The 17,259-nt window shown below is 37.8% G+C and overlaps 1 protein-coding gene across 1 annotated transcript in view; it reads left to right on the forward strand.

The window, feature by feature from the left end:
* Positions 1 to 275: 275 nt before the first annotated feature.
* The window catches only part of UGGT2 (UDP-glucose glycoprotein glucosyltransferase 2), an 82,296-nt gene continuing 65,312 nt past the window's right edge, over positions 276 to 17,259 (forward strand). The window contains exons 1-7 of the mRNA XM_080355157.1: positions 276 to 1,070; positions 2,431 to 2,513; positions 8,991 to 9,121; positions 10,258 to 10,370; positions 11,716 to 11,890; positions 14,133 to 14,229; positions 15,307 to 15,388. Of these exons, the coding sequence (XP_080211283.1) occupies positions 925 to 1,070; positions 2,431 to 2,513; positions 8,991 to 9,121; positions 10,258 to 10,370; positions 11,716 to 11,890; positions 14,133 to 14,229; positions 15,307 to 15,388 (827 nt within the window). The 5' untranslated portion in view covers positions 276 to 924. The remainder of the gene's footprint in view (positions 1,071 to 2,430; positions 2,514 to 8,990; positions 9,122 to 10,257; positions 10,371 to 11,715; positions 11,891 to 14,132; positions 14,230 to 15,306; positions 15,389 to 17,259) is intronic.

The raw sequence follows: 17,259 nt of genomic DNA on the forward strand, positions 1-17,259 counted from the left end.
CAAAAACACATAAAAAATAAATTAGGGACCACAAGCCTTAAAATTTTAAGGTGAGTTAAGAGGAAGGTATAGGCATAGTTCCAGTGAAGCTTGTATTGAGGAAAAAAAAACAAACAACAGGAAACACAACACATCTCAACATAGAAATTGACTTAGAAAACTTCCAGTTTGAGAGGGAAGGGGGAATTGAGTACTCCAGCAGACACTATATATTAATATATGTACTCGGTACAATGCTCTTAACAAGATCCTAGCTGTTTTGAGACTGGTGAAGGCCGAGGGAGAATCGCCATTTAGGAGCAAGCACGGACAGATGCACTGGTGAGTTTGGGGTGGCCTGGGAAGGCAGCTGCTGTCCCGGCTGCGGGACAGCGCCGCCCCGTCTCCCCTCAGCGGCCGACAGCCGCGGGAACCGGCCAGGCGCACCGAGCGGAGCACACCGCCCGGAGGTAACGGCACAGCCCCGCAACTGGCATCTAAATACACCCGACGCGTAACTCAAGTTTATAAAACAACCAGAAAATAAAAAAAATAAACAAAAAACAACAACAACAAAAAACAAAACCGAAATGCCGCCAAACCAACTGTTCTCCCCCAGCGGAGTGGCGACAGGGCCCACCTCAGGGAGGCGGCGCTAACGCCGCTCCTGCGCTTGCGCGGAGGCGCGTACCGTATCGCACCGCCTCCGCTCCGCCCCCAGCGCCGCGTGTCAGCACGCGAGCCGGGAGAGCCCCGCTATTTCTTCGGCGTCAGGCCCTGATTGGTTTCTGGGCTGACCAATAGCCTAAGAGCGAAGGCACAGCACAGCCAATAGGAGTAAGGCAGAGGCTAATCTGGGCGGGGCTGAGGAGTGCATGCCGTGACTGACGGAGCCGTGTGGGGCGGCCGCTACTCCTGGCGCCCCTTACCGCCCCTCGCCTCCTCATGGCGGGCTGGCCGCTGCTGCCGGCCCTCCTCGTTCTCCTGTGTGCCCCGCCGTGCTCCGGCGGCGGGGCTCCTGCCTCCTCTCAGGCCGTGACGGCCCGGCTGGCGGCGAAGTGGCCGGCGACCCCGCTGCTGCTGGAGGCGAGGTGCGTGCGGCCGCCTCCTTCCCCAGCTGCCGGGCGGGGCGAGGGGGACAGCGGCGGTGCCTCCCCGGGCTGCCTTCTGGGGGGCAGGGGCGTCTCGCTAAGGGTGTAGGAGGAGGGAGGGGCCCCGTTCTTCTCTCCCCTGAGGGAGCAGGGGGGCTGACTAAGGGGCGGCAGCGTCTCTCTCTGTTTTTCCTCCTTCAGAGGGTGCGTCAAAGTGCTCCTGCGGTACAAGGCTTAGTTGTTGCCTCACTTTGTAAAACGCTATGCACAGTGCTGATAGGCTTTTTTTTTCACGTTTTAACCATGTTATTTAAATTGCTTTGTGTTTAACGTACTCAGGTGCTTTGGAGGTTAGGTTGAGGAGATGCAATGGGTCAGTCTACACAGTTCTCCCCTTCCACTGAGAAACAGTCTCTTCTCCCATTAGCTTACTTTTCACTCATGAATTAAATTATAGATAAAGGTATTCATGAAGATGTGAAGCTGTAGGAGTAAAATGCCTTTTTTTTTTCCCCCCCTAAATTTACCATAAACTTTTGATCATAATTTCAAAATACAAAGTAACATTGTTTTCTAGTATTACATGTTTGTGGCTCCCCTGCCAGTTTGTTTGGTTTAAAAATATTTGTTTTGTTTTTAAACTTATTTGCTGCCGTTTGGAGAACTCCCATGAAAGGGAGAATTGCAAACTTCTGTAATCAAAGGAGTGGCAGACTTCCAAAGTAAAGATTAGAAAACAATACACTTATGCTAGCAAGTAGATTTTTTGGCAGACATAAGGCAGTGGGTGGAAAGCAATTGATGTTCCCTTAAAAACCCACTAGTCTTAGCAGTAAAGAATGGTATCTGGAATAAAGCAAACCTTACTTTTATGCTTTGTAAAGATTAACCCATCTTTGAAAGTATTCCAGAGATTGGGGACCTTCTTTGCGTAGCAAAGTAGACATTGTTATTGATGGAAGTCTGTAATTTAATTAAAAACTATAACCTGTCAGAGTGTATGTTCTTATTTGTATATTTAGCAACTACTAAATAAAGTTTATGTGCCGAATTGATTTTACTTATAACGGTGTATGTGGAAAAATAAAGCGAAAAAACTGTTTATTTCTGTATCAGAGAACAGTCTTGCTTTACATCTCTGATTGTCCAGTTCAGATTGGTAGTATTTTGTTCAAAATTTCTTTTAACCAAAATATACCACTGTTAAATGTTTTATGCTACATACATGTCAGACAGTCATTGCATGCTTAACCCTTCATTGTTGCTGGGTATTTTTTATTTTAAACGACTGATGATTTTTACTGTTGTACATCTTTGGACAAAGTCAACCCACGGACAATTCATTTTTATTTTTAAACAGTGAATTTATTGCAGAAGACGGTAATGAGAAGTTTTGGCAGTTCTTGGAAACTGTACGAGAATTAACAGTTTATAAGCAAGGAGGTAAGTTAAAAAAGCATGCTAGTTTAAATATATTATCTTGCACTGCATTTAACTTTCAAACATCAAGCTAACACATTAACTAGCTTCAGTCAGGTAAAGCCTAACCCTTCCATTATTGCTTATGAGGTGGTTTTATTTCAGATATTTGTAGCATATTTTCCCTTGAGAGCTCTACCTGTAGAGGAGTTCTTAAAGCAAGGAAGATGAGATGGACTGAATTGTTGTTACAGTATGGAGCAGAACTTTAAAGATACCTACCTTCTTACGTGACTCAGCAAATGCTTATAGAATATTCAGACTTCATGTTCTGTGCAAGATGAATGTTTCTAGGGGAGAGAATCCCACAAATAACTGAAATGTGAATACGAGCTAGAGGAAAAAATGAAAATAATTACCAAAAAAGGTTTAATACTTGTAGATGGCATAAGGTGTTTTATAGCAGCAATATTGGTGTTTTAGAAAAGGTGGTTATCGCTGTCAAAATAGGATTAAAAAAAATCCTGCGTGATTGAACAGAAGAATATTAAGTTGTTAGAAGTTTGGAGAGAAGAACAAAGCATAAAATCTATGCTCAGAAGATACTTAGAGCAGTTTGCTAGAAACGACTATGGTAATTAAAAATTTGGAAACCTATCAGGCTTTACAAGACGTTGGTCAGTATTAGACCTACTTGGTAGGTCAGTAGATTAACAAGGTAAAGAAAAGCTTCAAGGTATGGCTATTTCAATTTGCTCTTCAGAATACTACAGCTCTGTAGGCGTGAGTGTGAGGACCTAACACTGCCACTGGAAGAGACTTTAGGTAAATCGAATGTTACATTAATACTCAAAAGTTGAGTTGTAGAAAGTTTATGCAGGAAATGGCAGTGACATGACAGAAACGAATCCTTGTTACATGAAAAATGCTGTATATGGGAGGAAGAACTTAAGGTACAACATCTTTCAACAATTGTGACAGACTGAATACAAGTAAAAAAGAGATGGTGATGTCCATGTGGATGGGTCAGTGAGAATGTAATTTGGATGCTCAGCAATGCCCAAAGCAGCTGGTAGACTAAAGAAATCACAAGGAAATTAACAGAGACCTGCATGTTAAACAACATTTTGTGGCTTACAATTACATGATGCATTTTTGTGTTGTGTAAAGCGTGACGTTGTACTTTACTGTCTCCCTGTATTTTCCTCTAAATTTATTTAGAAACAATATAGTAGATGCAGAACATGTACACAGAACTATTATTATAGTTGTGGGTTATCAACTGGAGAGGTTAAAAAAAATTGCTGGGAGCTGATGAAAACTGGAGATGGTCTGACGTCAGACGTTGTGCTGGTTTGACTGAAAATAAGTTAATTTTCTTCATGCGGTTAGAAACCTTTCTTTTCCATAGCTAGCACAGTCATTTTTTCAGCTTAGTTTAAGATCAAGAAGATAACACCCTGGGACAGAGTTAATGTTTTCAATTGCTCTGGACTGAGAGCCAAGGATGTTCTGAGCGCTCTGCCCACAGGTGTGAGGCAGCTGGGAAGAGCGGCAGAGATGGGGCAGAGCTTGACTGACATCCAGACTGATCAGTAAGAGTATTCCATCCCATTAGTGTCATGCTTCATATTTCAGGAGGGTCAGGATCTTCTGGTGCTCTCTCTCTTCTCTTTGCTCTCAGACACCTTTTTGGGGGAGATCTGTTCGAGACTTTCCTTAGTTGGGCCTTTCACCATCCTGCTGGTTTGCAGAGGCCTCCAGTCCTTTCTGGCTTTTTCTCTCTTCTCTCCCCGGGATCGGCTTTGGGACCAGGAACCGCTGGCTGGAAGGAGTTTGTGAGGAATTGCATAGAGTATCTTTTATATTATATATATATTTATTTACTATTAGTGTATTAGTATTTTGTTATTTTATTAAACCATGTTTATCTCAATCCAAGTTCCTCCCTTTCAATTCTCTTCCCTTTTTTTTTGGGGGGGGGGCGTGGGGTCATGAGGTGGAGGAGGGAGTGAGCGAGTGGCTACCATGGTTCTATTGCTAGCTGGTGTTGAACCATTACAAAAGTATAAACAAAATCAGAATCTCTGAGAACAGTATGCCCAGGTGGTGAATGCTGCTCAGAGTCACTCTGTCCATGAGGACATGGAAAATGGAAGTAGGTGCAGGATTTGACCTGTGATCAGCTGCTTTTTGCATTTGTTGAGGCAGATACTGTTGACTAATGCTGTTTAAGGTCTTTGTCAATGCACAGGACAGTTGTGTGGGTTACACCCTCCACAGGGTTGTGGGTGACACAGAACTGGGAGGAGAAGTTGAGAAGCTGGAGGTTAGGGCGGCCATTGGCAGGCTGGGTTGATAGGCCAACAGAAATGTTGGGAAGTTCATCAAAGGTATTTTAGGAACTCCCACAAATGGGCTGGGATAATCTCAGCAACAGTGCAGCCTGGGTACTGGCTGGCAAGGAAGTGTTTTTTCAGAAATGGACCTGAGGATTCTCATCAACAGTGAGTTACACTTAATTCCTGTGCCTGCGAAGGCCAAGTACATGCTAGGCTGCATTAGCAAGAGTGTAGCCAACAGGTCACATATTATTAGATATTCAGACGTAGCAAATAAGGTCTACTCATGGGCTGTTTAGCTATATGTAGCAATTTAAGGGATTTGGTAGGAACAATGTATGTGGAATTTGCTAAAGCATTTAGTCTGGTGATGTATTTGGTTGTGTTAACATTTTCTTTAATGACCTCTTCTAGCTATACAGGCAGTGGTCTAGATATGAGTAGCTGTGCCGCAAAAATTTCATGTTAGAAACAGCACAGTTACAAAATGCTGAAGATTGCTTTTTAAACAGGCTGTTGCTTTTATATCTCAAAAGGCTAATTTAGGAACACAGAGTAAAGGTAAGTAGCCAGTTCTCTGCTGACTAATTATAACTTGAGTGTTTACTGTCTTCACAAGTGGTTCAGTTTATATATTGAATTTTTGGCAGCCTCTTGAATACGTATTTAAAAAGCCACACACAAACATATTAATAGGGAAACTATTTTCTCTGAAAAAAGTGTAACAGTATATTGCATATAAACAGCAATCATGCAGATTATTTGCTGTAGTTTAGAAGACTACATATTATCACAACTAAATAAGGTAAGTATTTTTTACATATGTATCAACCTCAACGATTCCAGAGGAACTAGTTTCACAAGCACAGCACTTCTATAATAATCATGCAAAAAAATTGAGCATTACCTCTCTACTGGCATCTTGTTTGAATGTCACAAGGATTTGACTGAGCAGTGATTGCTTGAACCACTGTTACCTGGCATTTTGAATTCCCTAGCTGATCTATAGATACAGATATACGCATCTATGCACTTGGAACAATCCCCATACACCCGTCCCTCAAAATAATAATCCCAGCACCCTGTGCTCTTCTGTCTAATTATGTCTCTCACGTTTATTCTCCCTACCTCCTGTGCCTCAGTATTTCTAATTCTGTGTGGGCCACTGATGTATGTTCAGATGAATTTTGTGCTGGATGTGCATGGGATCTGAGGACCTGCAATGCAGACCTTTACTTACCATTTGTGACTATCCCGGTTATTTCCCTTTAATTATTTTTCATGTATCTGCTATGTGAGATACTGCTGTCAATTGTGAATAGTAAATGCTGATGCTTAAATTTGAGTCTGCTGAGCTCTGTTCAGTTCTTGCTATAGTCAATCTCATCAATTTGGCTACAGGAGCTGCGAAAGCTATTCAGGTGACAAATTTAGGTATCTTTAGAGTGAACTAAATAGCTTTTCAGGTTTTGTTGGCTGAAAGGCAGTCACTCTCTTGGCTAGAACAGAAGTTTACAGATACATACCTTATACACATGCTTTCAGATATCTGAAATCTGGAACTGGATCCTCGTAATATTTCATTTTTGAAATTTTTTAAATCAACTTTGTTAATCAATTTAATGGCAATATGCTATCACACAGCATTTTATGATCAGAAACATCTGTTTCTCTGTGATTACCTGTAACATCCTAAAAATTTATTATGACTTCTACTTTGGGGCACAGAGTGCAGAGTTAAAATGTGTCTGAAGGGCAAGTAGTTATCAAGCTTCAAGGAGAAAATACTAGGTGAAAATAATTTCAAAACTAGAACCATAGTTCTGTATGTAATAAACTTTTAAAAATGTTTGTGAGTTTGGTGGATCATATAACATTTGATGGGGATTAATTCATCTTGCTGCAGCTTAAAGTACAGTTGTAGTCTGAATGAAGCCAACAGTGTTAATATAAGTTGAAGTAGTAGGAATGGATGCACGATTTCATAAGTGTAACCTTGTGAATATGTTGTACAATAATTTTTGAAGACATATGACAAGTTATCTCTTTTTTCTTTCACTTTATTCATTATCATTGTCTCAATCATCTTCCACAGCAAAAATGTCAGCTGTTTTATATACAGCAGTGAAAGCACAGCTGGAATTTGTAAGTCAAAGAATTGAAAGACTTGTGGTAAAAATATTTTGGTGAGGTGGTATCTTTAGAATTGTATATTTAACAACTCTTCATTGTGTTCAATAGGATGTTACTTGGGGCTGAGTGGGGGTCAGAAATTTCAGATGGAATTTTTATTTTTCTGGAGATAATTTCAAGAACATGTGAAGCCAAGTTTATCTCATTTGAGTTCTGCCAGGGCTTATCTGTAGGTTTAGAGAACATAGAAGAGATAGGGTTTTCATCCATTGAATTTAATGTTAGACAGTAATGATCATAAAAAAATTATGGGAAGGCTGCTTTCTGGAAATGCAGATAATACCTTTTTTTTTTTATCTTAGATTTTCTTTTTCTAGTGAATTACAGCAAACTCAGCCTTTCTAAATAATGAGTTTTAAGAAGGAGGACAAGGCAGAAAGGAGATCCTGGAGGCTTTAAGAACAAAAAAAGAAGTTTGGGGTTAGGATAGGAAATGCTTAGTTATAGAAACTGTGTATAGACCTACTGGGAGCAATTAATGGATATTTCCAAAACTATGGCCTGCAGGGCTATTGTATGTGGTCTGATGGTTTCCTGGAGCCTAGAGCCCATGGTAAGAGAATGGCATTTTGATTGTGCATTCATCATTTGGTAGGATCACTTCTGAGATCTACTGCAGCTGAGGCAGGTAAAATCTGGTGGGTTAAATCATGTGAGATGATCTTCATACTCCGTAAAAATTTGCTACCACTTTGGACCCCTAAAGAGGTTTCCTACTGGGACAATCATTCTACTTTCACACAAGAGCACTTTTAAAATAAGGTGTTGACCTAAGAATGCAGATAAATTCAAGCAGGACAGCTAGAATGGTTCCTCCCTGCAACTCACTTTCCCTTTGCTGCATACTTTCACCATTAGAGGAGAGTATTTGAATTATGTGTGAAAAAGATCTTGAATCACTGTAGTTTTCAGTTAGTATCTATCAATATAAGTAAAATACATACTTACTACATAGATTTGTGGGTTGAGAGGGGGCATATATTGGCAATTCTGGACTGCTTCATGCACGTTGCAGCTGTTCCTCTTATGGAAGAGCAACCTCTGTAACAGGGATGGTGCACCACACTTGCTATGGTCACAGCTTCTGTTCTCTGACTATAATTTGTTTGTGTTCAAGAATATCGTCTATTACAATGTATAAAGCCTGATTTAAAATTTTGTTGAGCATTATTCTTTAAACAGATACAGGTCTTTTTCACAACTTGATAGAACAGTATTACAGCCTCTTTCTAATTAGTCATCTTTGCCACACAGTCCAAGGACAGCATGAGAATGTTCACTTCAATATGCCTCTACAAGAGGGAATGAGTGCTAATTATTTCCAACCAATTTTTTTTTTATGATCACTTCAGCCATTCTTAGACACCACTCACTTTCCTCCTTAATTGGAGTCCTAATTTTGGCCCTGACATGGTAAGATATGCAGGGAAGGGGGAAGCCACTTGAAATGTTGTGTGTGTTCTTCTACTCTTGTATATCACGTATCTTTAAGGCAGAAATAGGATATGTGAGAGTAGCACAAAGAATGTCACATTTAGAACATTTTTATTTATATAAGTTGCATGGTCGAAGTGTTCCAATACTAAATGTGAGGAAATTGTAAAATGGAACTGATTGAAAGTAAGTAACCTTCAAAATCTGCATTACAAGACTAGCGTAAGCTTTACAAATAGAAATAAATTAGTAAACTCTGTTCAAGACTTTCCCTATGGTTCTACAGAGAGACATTATTGTCTTGAGTGGATTTTTATATTACTGAAAATGATTTAGGTATTAGCTAGTGCTATTATGCTCACTTGTGTTTATGTTGCAGATTAGGCCTTTAGAACTGATAGTAAACAGTTGTCAGTGGACAACATTCAAGACTTTTGAACTGCTGTTACGTAGTGCAGGTAGGTATGCCACATCATTTTTGGCTAAATACTGAAAGTTTGTTGTTTTGTTTTGTTTTTTTTTTCTTCAACAGATTCAGAGCATTCCTATTACAATTTAATCTTGAAGAAAGCAGGACAATTTTTATCCAATTTGCAAATCAATCTATTGAAGTTTGCACTTTCTATACGAGCATATTCTCCAGCTGTTCAGACGTTTCAGCAGGTGACTATACTATCTGACATATTTGGTACATTATTTTGTGTGGTATTTTGACTGCAGAGTCAAGAATGTTCATTATTACAGTTCAGTAAGTATATGCTGCCATTTTTTGCCATCAAAAATAATCCATTTATATAGATGGTGCTTTCTAAGCTGGTTATGCTGACAGGAACAAATATTCATGCTTAATTGTATGGATAGCATTATTTTCAGGGTAGAATTTTTGGAATTGTTAATTTTTAAAACCTAAGTGTGGGTTATTTTTTGCATTGCTTTAAATAATCCTATGGGAATTCAGACATTGCCACAGTAGGAAATTTCCTGTAGGTTCAAGCCCTATATATTTCTTATTTAGTGGACTTCTTATATCTCTCTTTATTTTAGTATTTGAAAAGTTGAAAACGTAGAATAGTCAAATAACTGCTTTGTTAATTTCAAAGTGGGAGGACACAAATTCACTGTGCCTCCAGCCTAAAACTGCTCCTCCTCCTTTCCGCAATGCCAGCTTGAAGATAAAGTGAGAAATCTGTGTTTCTGAAAGGTAATAAGCTGTAATAAAGTTAGGGTTTTTGCAAGTGTTCTCTGGAGGAATATCACTATCTCAGACTCGTATTTTCATTTTTATCGTTCAGCTTGTGAATCCAGAGACATTGACAGGCAGTCATGGATTGCTATTGTACATGGGAATAGCTGAATAGAGTTTAAAAACAAATAAGGTGGGGGGGGGTGGGAAGGAGAGAGAACGAAAATTTGATGTTAATTGTTTGGGATTTATTGATTAGCAGTCAAATCTTTGTACATTAACATGATTGCTGACAGCAACTAAAACTTCTTAAAAACGTCAGAGTACAGGCTGCGATTTCAGCTTCTGGAGGAGATTTCTGATCCCTGTCTTTCTAGAACACAAATGGACTTACATTTTCTGGAGTGCGTTTCATAGTCTACATCTCACAGAGGTTATACGGCCTTAATCTTCAAATATTTTCCATTACCTTTTTTCACATGTACCCGATTTTGAATGGGCTTAATTAGAAACACAACTCAATGGCAGCTGTTGAGTTATTTTAATCAAAGGGATGTGAGTTTCAGTTGAAGTGCAATCAAAGAATTCTTGTTGAGTATAATTGTTGAAATATTAGATTGCAGCTGATGAACCTCCACCAGAAGGCTGCAGTGCATTTGTGGTTATCCATGAGAAGCACACCTGTAAGACTAACGAAATAAAAAAGCTGCTGAAAAAGGCTACTAAGAGGTAAATGTAATGATCTACTTTAAGAGGAAAAAATAGATTACTAAAGAGAAAAATGTATTATTGTATGTAGACTCGTAGTACTTTGAAATTTTATGTTCTACTTACTTGATAATGCCAAGCCCATAAATTCCTGTTTACTGGATACTTAAAGACATACCCGTTTAAAGTATATATTGTTTTAGAAGAGTTACTTTTGGGTTTGAAATATTTTAAACACTTACCTTTATGAGAATTCATCAATTATGAATCAAAGTAGGTTTTAAAAATAAAATCATAGAGCTTTTCTCCTCTAACCACGTGGATAATTTTGTATTTCTTCTCTTTTTTTTGTAACCTAAATATGACCACCCCATACAATGTACTTTCTGTACACACTTACCACGTAGTGCATCCAAGACAATACTTATGCTGACAGACGTTTCCATGTAGTCAGCGCTGCTGCATTTGAGGTTTTCTGGATTGTAAGGGCTTGGCACGGGAGTGGAAGAGGAGTCTTCCTTTGCTGGCATAGCCTTTCCTCACCTTGTGCGAGACTTTGCACCTGCTAAGCCTTCCTGCAGGCTTTGTCCTGTGGAAACTAGCGTCAGTCCAGAGTGAATTCGGACTGTGAAGTAAAATGTGTAAAACCTATCAAAATAACAAATAACAGCAAAATAATGGAAGTGAAATATTTAATCTCTATTAAAAAATATATTTTGTATTTTTTCAAGCCTTGTATGTAACTTTGTTTGCTTGTTTTCTGCAATGGTCAAAGTCATTGTAATAGTCATTAGTGTCTATACCCTCAACCACTTCATGGAGATATGTAGAGTTGAAAGGTGATTTAGTAGGGCATATCTCTTGGATTTTTATGTCTATCAAATAAAAACTGGAAAATCACAAGACCTGAAAAGCTATACGTATAACCCCAGTTACTTTCCATGTGTGTTAGCAGCTTCCTCAAACTTCACTGAATATCCCTCTGTCACTCACTGATTGCACTGCACATCTCTAGTAGATGTAATGCATCATTTAAATTAAAAGCCTCAAGCTGTAACTGGTTGTTGCACAAAATCTAGAAGTACTATCCTTTTCATTTGCTCTCTATGTTGTGATTTGACAAAATATGTTAAATGTATTTATAGTTCATGCTGCTTTTTCAGTTTCTTAGACTTTATTTGCAATTTTGGTGTTCTAAGTTCATTTGTGAGCAATCATTATTATTTCATCATGATTTTAACATGGCTTTTATACTTTTAGCATATAAGCCCTTAGTAAGTTTTTGAATTTTGAAGTAGAAAAGCTGCCACTGTTTTCATTTCTTTTCTGCATATGTAATATCACAATTCTTTCTTTTTAAAACCAGACCCAGGCCATATCTTTTTAAGGGAGATCATAAATTCCCAACTCTCAAAGAGGATGGCCCCGTGGTTATTCTTTATGCAGAAATGGGTACAAAAGACTTTGTCAAATTCCACAAGATTTTATCTGAGAAGGCGCAAAAGGAGGAAATTGTTTATGTTCTCCGGCATTATGTTCAGGTACGCAATTCAAATTAACATTGGTTCAGTAAACTGCTACTATTCTGTCTTTATTTTGCTTACTTTTTGAGAAAACATGTTTTCTACATTTATTTTTGCATTTGCCTAAATCATGTGTGATATATATTCTAATTTTAAAACTCTCTGGGTTAAGTGACTCACCTAGTACAAACTGTGAAGCTGGGAAAGCATGATAATATTATCTAATCCTGCATGCAAGCACTGTTTGCATCACTGATTAATCTTGAAATATCACTTTTTTTGGTTATACATCTGGGTTTTGTACATTGTACAAAGACCGTGGGTGAATCTTGGGGCAGCAGACTGAACATAATAATAACAAGAATTAGAAAAATGAGAAATAACATAGAAAATCAAGTTGAAAAAGAATTCATTATAATTTTATATGTTCTCAGTATAATCTTATATGTTCATTGTAATACAGCAGCTTGGGCTATCACAGTCAACATCACTGACCAGGTTTTCAATGCTTGCGTTCCACAGTGTCAGTATTTTAACCATGTTTCTGAATGCTTTTTTTAACTTACTCTTCTCCCTGAAACAAAACAAGACAAGTGCCAGTACATGGAACTATATTGTTGCCACATTTGGTTGTTGGAAGGTTTTGATAATTATATTCAAAGTATAGCTCTTAAATAGTGTGGCTAATACAAGAATAATCTCATGGGGTGAGAGGTTGCTATGTTTTGTGTAGACCAGGCATTTCAGGGAGATGAGTCTGTAGTTTGCAGATGACTTTGAGTTGTTTGCTCACAGTAATGAAATAGAGAATTTGAGGAAACCAGTCTTAAATTCTAAGCTCTGTGGGGTATAGTTTTTACTGAACTTTATGTTCTTTTAAGCACTTTTATTTCTATTAAATACCTACAGTCTCCTTTCTCTGACTGGCTTATGCACCATGGTTCCCCAAAATGCCTGTTGTCTTCCTTATAATCACAGAATGTCCTGAGTGGGAAGGGACCCACAGGGATCATTGAGTCCAACTCCTGTCCCTGCACAGGACAACCCCACAGTTCACACCATGTGTCTGAGGGCTTGTCCAGTCTCTTCTTGAACACTGTCAGGCTTGGGGCCGTGACACCTCCCTGGGGAGCCTGTTCCAGTGCTGCACCACCCTCTGGGGGAAGAACCTTTTCCTCATGTCCAACCTAAACCTCCCCTGGCCCAGCTTCCTGCCATTCCCTTGGGTCCTTCCTACACTTTTTCCCTCTTCAGACTGCTCTTCCCTTTTCTTTCTTCCTTGCAACCTCCATTTTTATTCTTTGGTTCCCACTGAGACAGATTCTCCCTCCTTTTTTATGTTAAATGCCAGAAGAGGGAGCACTGAGAGCAGAAGGGGTACTGTCTTTCTGCTGTCATTTTTTGTGCCAGTATCACCAAGACTGCTTAGAGGGTGCAGCTCTCTCTCCACATTGAGATTTGCTTAGCGGACCAACAGAGAAAACTCCCAGCTCTGCTGGGATTTTAGTTGTGGGCTGGAGGATTCTCGATGCAGAATGATTCTTAGAAATTACAAGCTAAGGCTTTCAAGAAATTGCTGCTGTGCATATGCAGATGGCATTTTGATAAGGAGATTGTTGTACATTTTGGGCAAATTAAGGAACTTTTTCAAAAATAAGTATGCTCTGAATAATTACGCTGTTGAATGTGAAACTTCCACTCCAAAGTTAGAAATACTTGTTTGTTTTTAATAAATGGCAATGTGTTTTCTGCAGTGATATGTATTATGTATTATTTTCTTAACTCTTCTTGCAGAAGGTGATTAACTCTTTTGTCAAAGCTTCTTTCAGTCTCATGAGAGAGTTTCCTCCTAACATGCTGAAAGTCTGGCAGAATTACAAAGAAAATAATAACAGTTTAAAAGGTGAATTGTATGGCACCAGTAATCATATAGGGTGCTACCGGTTCTGCCTGTTCTAATCCTCCTTCTAATGTTATGTGAACAGACCATGATTTTGACACAGCCTTTCTGTGGTTTGCAGGAGATGGAGTCCTTACTTTTTGTTACACACCTTCTCAATAGACTGTCAATATGCCTTGCATGGCTCTTGTAATTTGTTTGGTGTAGTATTTTGTACTTGGAATCATAAACTGAAAGGTGCATTTATGTTATGGCTGTCATAACATTTTAAAGCTACAGTATTAGATATTGTTATTCTCCTGTAACTACAGTTTTTTAAAATTTTTGTTGTTGTTCTGTTAAAATAATATCATCAAACAGAAACCAAGTTCCAGAAAAATGTATTTATCTGGATATGGTGTAGAACTTGCAATAAAGAGCACAGAATATAAAGCAGTGGATGACACACAGGTTAAAGGTATGTGTTGTTTTTTATTTATTTATTATATCTTACCGGAGATACTATTGAAATATGTTACAATCTTCAGTTATGAAGTCAGTAAAGTTTTGAAGGTTATTTCTTTTTAGAGAAGGAAGTCTCAGGCTTTAGGAACTAAGACATCAAAATCTATGCAAGCTTTTGTAAACAGCTGTACTTAGAATATAGTTCATTACCTAACCTCTGATTGTTGTTTTCTGTAGCTCTTCAAAACGTATTCTTCTTCTTCTCAATAAGTGAGATTGTTTAACCCTTGTTCTTCAATTACATTATGTTTGTTAGCATCTCTAATATGCTAATTACTATACTATCTGCATATTAGAGTTTCAGGTGTGAAGCTTTTTTCTGAATTTACATAGAAATACTTTCACAGTCTTCTGTAGGAAAGATGTGCTGTATCATAGAATTTTATATCAGTGTTATGTTACTGTGTGTTGAAATAAGACATTTACCACAGAAAGTGGTAGCTCTAGCGTTCTGACATGAAAAAATTACTTTGCGTGCACATTTACACGATATATAAAGAATATAAAGAGATATAAAGAAAGTTAACTCTCTTTAGTAAGACTAAGGTAATTTGACTAAGGCCTTCAACTTAAGACTAAGGACTTTGAGTCATGTCAAAAACAGTTCATTTTTTTTTTTAAAGGAAATAAACTGTTAGCTGAAAATTCAAGCGCTTTAAAGTTATCATGCTTTTCAAGCATGAATTTGGGAGTAGTTGCTGATAAGAGTTATACCTTACCACTTAATCAAACTGAGAAATAGCTATTTTGGAAGGTGAACTATTTAACCCTATCAATTTCATTTATATAAAAAATGTAACTGTTCAATTAATTATATTTAAAAAATAATTTGGATGTATCTGAGTTCTCTAAAGTGATTCATTCTGATGCCAAAATATGAATGCATATGTAATATAAATCTAATCTAAATTACATCTGGGAACTACAACTTTCTGATTGTATGTTTCTGTTAACTGTTTTATCATTCATAAGAACATAATACATCATTAACTTTCTTGGTTCATATTGTCTACATATGCTGTATGTTCAGGAGCAAATGAGACAAAAGAAGAGGCAGATGATGAGGAGGAGGAGGAAGGTGATGTCCAAGGATTTCTCTTTGGCAAATTAAAGTGAGTTGATATAATTAAACTTCTGCATTTGTTTCTTGAACTTGAACAAAAGAAAAATAGAAGAAGTGAGATTTATGTTGGAAATTACTTTATTTGCCACTGGCTAAAATTCTGGTTAATTTTTTTGTATATGTCTTGTGAAGGTAGGGACAAGATACTTGTTTATTCAGTTCATTTCAATTTATTGCTTTTAGTTTTCTAATTCTCTTAGAATGTATACAGTAAACTGTTTTTAAAGTAAAAAATTCCCTCTGGACAAGTCACAAAAACTTAGAACCCCACGTTTTCATGTTTGCATCTGCAATAAATTGTTGCTGCTACTCCAGATCAGTAGAATCAAAATGCTGTTTTTCTGCATACAAGCAGTAGCACAACAAAACCAAACCCTTGTGTTGTAGCTACATAAGATGTTTTTAAGATGGAGAGTTGTTCATTTCTTAGAGTTAAGGAGTGTTATTTATTGGAAGATATGCTTACTATATGTCTTCTTATTTTGGAGTTCATCAATTTGTGTTCTCTTCTAGAGGGAACTCTTTTCTCTCCAAATTGCAATCTGTTAGGTGAAACTGGATGCTACCCTGTTGAGGCTTCCTTCCAGTCCACCATTAATGGATTAATTTTGTGGATGCAGTCACCAAAAGTGCTTCCTTTTTCCTATAAAAGGTCCATGCAGTGAATCATAAATCCTATTTTCTTCTTCAACAAGAAACTCAGGAATGTGGGCCTTCGCTAGTATCATTCTCTCTCTTATTATGGAAAGCAAAAAGTAAACTGGTTTGTAGATACTCTCACCAACTTGTAAGTCTTCTCAGAGTTCAGAGCTAGTAATGCTGTCTAAATTCTTGAGAGCCCATCTGCTTTCTGCCTTTAAAAATTAAGCACATAAAGACAGAAATGCACCTACACCTACAGGCTTCCTTGTTTCTCTTATATATTAGAGACCTTCAACAGCAAGTAATATCAAATGTTTATGTCGTATCTTTATGTGAGTTTTTTTTCTTCTTCAATTGTGCTAGGTTTAGCTGTGCTGAGGTTCTTGACGTTGCACTGTGACTAATTTGCAAAGCTGTCAGATAATTACTCAGACTTTTTGACATTTTTTTTAGAGTCATATTTTTTATTCTCTGTTTCATGCTGGGGGTGAAAGAGATGTTTCAGTAATCTGTAAATTGTCCCTCAGTTATAGCTATGTCAAAGGTCATACCTTTCTCAGCTGTGAAATAGTTATGAATCTAAGCAGACGATATAAAATCTTAGAAATGCAACTGTTTGCATGTGCAAATTGATGTAATTAAATTCCACATCATGCTACATATCCAGAGAATAGTAGCTTTTTTCAGTTGGCTTTACGTGTGTTTGCTTTTGTGCATACGTTGACCATAGTGTGAGCAAGAGAAATGAGGGACCAAACATTAATAATAGATCTTGGTTGTGGCTTGTGGTGAGGTCTTATTTGTCAGTTGTTTTTCATTCACAGAAGAACTGAAGGTCTGAACAACAACAAAATACATATCATCAAGATAAATTTGCAAAGAATGCAGTAAGCCCAGTAATTAAAGAGCTCAAAACTAGTTAAGAGTTTGCTACTTCATAGAGGGATTTCTAAGAGCATGAGTTGTTTGTTGTTTCAAGGTCTATATTACAAGTAAGAAAAAAGGAATTTTCTGTCTTTGTTTCCCTTTTAGCTAAGTACATTTTCTCTGAGGAATCTGGACTATATTTTAATTCCAGATCAACACGTCTTCATCCGTGATATTTTTCTTTTTCTATAAAGCACAACAGTTAATATCATACAACAGCTAAAAGATGAGGAGTGAGGGATTCCTTGCAAAACTTGTAAAATAAAACATGAAATATTACAGAACCTGAAG

The sequence above is a fragment of the Nesoenas mayeri genome (assembly GCF_963082525.1).
Source record: "Nesoenas mayeri genome assembly, chromosome: 1".
Classification (NCBI taxonomy): domain Eukaryota; kingdom Metazoa; phylum Chordata; class Aves; order Columbiformes; family Columbidae; genus Nesoenas; species Nesoenas mayeri.